Raw genomic sequence first — 5,007 nt, 5'->3', positions numbered from 1 at the left:
TCTCCTCCTTCATACAGCTCCTCCGATGTCCTAGAATTCTGTTCTGAGAACCGACATGGTTGCCTTGGCTGTGCTCCCAGATCCCAAAGACACCCCCAAAGTTCTCATTCGGCTTGCCTGAGGCTGAACACACATGTACACACACCACAACCCCCAACAGTGGGACAGTGATTGAATATTGAGTCATGACAGGCAGGCCTGTAGGCACAGATGAAGTAAACACCCAAAGCCAGATGCCAATAAGACACTAATTTGGTGTTCTGGGAGGGGTCATTTATTTATTTTGAGAGAAAGACTAAATAAGTCCCTCATGCAGGGTGCAGTGGCTTCTGCTGAAGCACCTAATGAACTGTATTCCTCAGAACATACACGTACATACATAAACACATGTGCACACACACGTACATACATAAACACATGTGCACCTACTGCTATCCCCCACCTGAAGTCCCCTGTATCACAAACAAGTGCCACCAGCCTTACTACGCTCACACAAACAGTATACAGCATACAAGTACCCTGCCCTACCACACACCACAAACACAAATGTCCGTACACCAAATATCTACCACACACACACCACCCATCACACTTACCACGTCTATCACAGACACACACCAAACATGCCACAAGTACACATAGATAACACATATCACACACTCACACATACACACACACTCCACACACTCACACACACATACTTCCCCTTTCTATGGGAAATGCCCTTGCAGATCACGTCAATGGCCAGAGGGAGCACGGTTTAGCAGAGACCTTAAACACTCTTGTGTCCCTTCCATCAACCTCAAGTTTCCCTGTGCAGGTCAAGGCCCTTGGTTTTGGCTGCCCGTCTGCTTGTCCCTGTACTTCACTGCATAAACATGGCAAAGCTACTTGGTGGCCTGACTTTCCCTCAGCTTACAGGAATATTCCCTGCTCAAGCCCTTGGCTCCCCAGCTGCTCTCGCCAGTGGCCTCACTATCAATGTGTCCTATCAAACAGGAGCCTGTGCCCAGCTGTTGGACCCTAGCCCTGAAGCAAGCCTTTTCAGACCCACGCCTGTCTTGGCTGTGACTTGCTGAGATGAACGTAATGAAACATCTCTCAAGAAAATTAAACAACATCCCATCGGTCTTCACATTAACAGGATGGAGCATTATTCTGGGTTGTAGAAGCTAATGAGATGGCTCTGGATAAAGGCTTTTGCCACGTAAGTCTGATAAGCTGAATTTGATCCCCCGACAGTGGTAGGAGAGAACCAATTGCACAAAATTGTCCTCTGACATTCATGTTCGTGCCATGGCATGCGTGCACCCACAGACACAGTTTACGTGTGTGTGTCTGTGTGAATGCACACCCACAGAGGCCGAAGAGTGGTGTCAGGTTCCCTGAACTAGAATTACAGGCAGTGGTAAGTCTCCTGACATGGATGTTGGGAACTGAACTTGGGTCCTCTGCAAGAGCAGCAAATACTCTTAACCACTGAGCCATCTTTTCAGATCTATTAAAAATAAGTTGTAAATTATTAGATGATGAAAGTATAAGACAGCCATAATATCAGCTTGGGATTTATTATTCAGCCATTTGTTAGCTACTCACTGTGTCCTGGTGCACCCCAGAACTGTCTAGACATGGAGATACGACAGAGATAAACTAGATGACAGCTGTCTGTCCTTAAGGAGAGTAGACAGGCAAACACACCATCCAGACGTGTAGCAGGATGAGCACACGAAAGGACAGAGACAGGGATATTTACATCGCACTGGGTAAGAGGTACCAAAGCCTGAAGACAAAGTTCTTTGTAGAAGCTGACTGACAGCCTTGCCCCTCACCCAGCGTGAAGCTGGACACAGCCGCTGTCCATGGTGCCCTTGGAAAATGGCTCAACTCCTCTGACCCTCAGCTCCTTTAAGCATAAAATTCAGGATCAGAGCCCCCACCCCTCAGAGTTGCTGCTCTGGACTGATCATGTTCCCCAAATGCATGTTAATGCCCTAACCCCTAGTATGACTTTGCAGACAGAACTTTCTGGAGCTAATTAAGGTTAACAGAATGCACCAGCAGGTCCTCATCTGATAGGACTGGTGGGTTTAGAAAAATTCACACGCTCCTCAGTTCACACGCTCCTCTTCCCACCCCCATTACACAACATACATGCACACAGGCGGCCGCAGCCAGCAGGTGGCTGTCTACAGGCCAGAAGGAGGCTCTCGACCATGGGCTTCCTTCCAGCCTCCCTCCAGAACTGTCAGAAAATAGGAGTTGTTCCTTAAGCTCCAGTCTACAGTGTTTTGTTGTGGTGCCTGAGAAAGGATGGCATCCAGAAGCAGAAAGCCCAGCATGGCTACACCTCAGCCAGCAGCATCTCTGTTTCTCTTCATCATCATCCTCCACTTGAAGGGACTTTGAAACTATAAACATACTTCCAAAATGGTGTGGGAGAATTGTCTGTATTCTATCAAATATGTTGTAAATAAACACTGATTGGCCAGGCAGGAAGTATAGGCGGGTCAACCAGACAGGAAGTAGAGGCAGGGTGATGAGAACAGGAGAATTCTGGGAAGGGGGAAGCCCAGTCCTCCAAGTTCTGCCAAGAACACTCAAGAAACAGGATGTGACTACCCCACTGAGAAAGGTACTGAGCCATGTGGCTAACATATACTAGAATAATGGATTAATATAAGCTACAAGAGCTAATAAGAAGCCTGAGCTAATGGGCCAATCAGTTTATAACTCATAGAGACCTCTGTGTAATTTCTTTGGGGCTTACTGGCTGGGGGAACTGGGCAGGACAGAAACCCCAACAAGCAGCCCTCATGTTACACCAAAAGCCAGATGTTCACATTTGACTTTGACAGTCATCAGGAGCAGAAAGAATGGACACAGGAGAGAAGTGTAAGGGGAAAAAAAGGCAAATAACCATGCAGGATAAGGCGTGCTCACGGGGTAAGGCACGCTCACGGGAGGAATGCCGAGTGGGAAAATGATGCAGGCACGGGGTTCTGGGGCCAGGCTCTCTCGCTCCTGTGTTGAGATGTTTCGCTAAGCCTTGATTCCCCTCGGAGGAAGCTCTGCCCACGTAAAACCAGCTCCATCAGGCTTACATACCAACATGCACACATCCTCATACTGGGCTTTTACGGGAGATCTTGGAGTTTCTGGCCTCTACACAGTTTTGATTAATGTTCCCCTAGAGTTTAGCTTCCATGGTGGTCTTGGGGGGTGCTGTGGACTTTTAAGGGGTGGGGTCAATGGGAGGCCTTTAGGTCACTAGGCATGCACCATCAAGGGGACTGGAGGACCCTGCTCTATTCCTTTCTCTCCCTCTCCTCTAGTTCAAATGTGCTCACTCATGACGCCCACCCTCACCACAGCCGAAACCGATGGAGCCACTGGACCTTGAACTTGACCTCCAGAACCATGTGTCAGGATGCACCTGTTTTTACTTGAGGAGTCCTGGGTCTTGTATTAAATAGTGTGGCTGGATGACGGCGCCTTCCTTGAGCAGGAAGCCAGCGCTGAAACTTGCAGACAACATTCCAAGGTACAATCTGTCCTAGGTCATGCGGGAAGGGAGGAAGGAGTGCACATTCCTCCTCAGAGAGGACTGCACATGGCCAGGCCTGGAGCAAGCCCTCAGCCCTGGGGAGATTAGCAGGAAACCTTGGCAACCACAGTCATTCTCCAGCCTCCTGAGGTGGCTGTCATCCCACGGCAAGACCTGTTTTGCTTCTTATGTGGTCTGCCTTGGTTTTCTTGCAGCTGTGAGTAGAATTCAATAATCCTAATTCTTAGATCTGGGGAATGCATTTTTATTTTTCAAGGGGGGAAATTCCTTTGGAGACCAAACCCTCAGCAGCTCAGTTTTATTCTTGCAGGTTGCTTGGTTTTATGGCTGCAGCTGTATTTGCATCCCTGCCCTGTGCTTCACAACACTGAAGGTACACCTTAAAAGCTGCTTTTCTCTCATTTTCAGAGTATCCATCAATGAGGCAGCGAGTAAACCCTTCTGCACCCCAATAAGCTCCCATTCATCCACCTACCTCGAATGTAAGCAAACGCAGCCAGAGAGTTGCTGACAATAACACCATCTTTCCGCACAACCCTCGATCCACTTGGGTCGAATTTTATACCTGCAACATGCAAAGGCCGTTGGTCGGAGGAGTACGGGGTGTACCTGTCCTAAAAGCCCTGTTGGCCCTCACCATTGGTCAGAGGAGTACGGGGTATACCTGTCCTAAAAGCCCTGTTGGCCCTCACCATTGGTCAGAGTATGGAGTGTACCTGTCCTAAAAGCCCTGTTGACCCTCACCATTGGTCAGAGTATGGAGTGTACCTGTCCTTAAATCCCTGTTGACCCTCACCTGGGCCTGCCTCAAGAGTGAAAAGTCAGAGATGTCACACTGCTGGGCTTCTGACTAAACTGTGGGAGACTCAACACTGAGTGCGGAGGTGGAGGGCTAAATGCGAACTGTCCCTGTGGGCTCACGGGCTGGAAGGCTTGGTCCTCAGCTGGAAGAGCTGTTTGGAAGCCTGTGGAACCTTTAGAAGGTGGATCCTCACAGAAGGAAGTGGTTTGTGGAGGTGGGCTTTGAGGTTTATAACCTGACCCCACTTCCAATTGTCCTCTGGTTCTTGACTGTCTCACTATCCTGCTGCCATGATGAACCACATTCTTTCCTAAACCATGAGCCAAAATTAAGCGTTGTTTTTCTCTGGTGTTTTGTCCCCGTCACAAGAGCATCTCGTCCATCTTTGAAAATGTCAAACGATTAAAGGGATTCAAAGCATTTCAAAGTGTTGGTTCCAACTTCAGGAGTAGCTCATGTACCCCTCTCCAGAACAGAATGTGCTAGTCCATGCCAAAGGCAATGGCACCCATCATGCCTCTAGGAGGCTGGGTAAATAATGTCTCATCTTACCCAGGAATAGAACAGTGTCTGCTCTGTGGACTGAGATACCACAAACCTTGGGTTGTGGAGGTAGGCAGGGGAGGATTGTTTGTTTGAT

General features: G+C 48.6%; 1 protein-coding gene across 3 annotated transcripts in view; it reads right to left on the bottom strand.

Annotated features, from left to right (window-relative positions):
- Eva1c (eva-1 homolog C) overlaps positions 1-5,007 on the bottom strand; it is a 74,241-nt gene that overhangs the window by 3,181 nt on the left and 66,053 nt on the right. Inside the window, exon 7 of one of the 3 annotated variants that reach the window (XM_005345347.2) lies at positions 4,041-4,130. The exons of the other annotated variants lie outside the window; for them this stretch is intronic. Coding sequence (XP_005345404.1) covers positions 4,041-4,130 — 90 coding nt within the window. The remainder of the gene's footprint in view (positions 1-4,040; positions 4,131-5,007) is intronic. 3 annotated transcript variants of the gene reach the window in all.

Source organism: Microtus ochrogaster, chromosome 2 (genome assembly GCF_000317375.1).
Source record: "Microtus ochrogaster isolate Prairie Vole_2 chromosome 2, MicOch1.0, whole genome shotgun sequence".
In the NCBI taxonomy this organism is placed as follows: Eukaryota; Metazoa; Chordata; class Mammalia; order Rodentia; family Cricetidae; genus Microtus; species Microtus ochrogaster.
The sequence above is the reverse complement of the archived record's forward strand: the minus strand, read 5'-3'. Positions and strand labels throughout refer to the sequence as shown.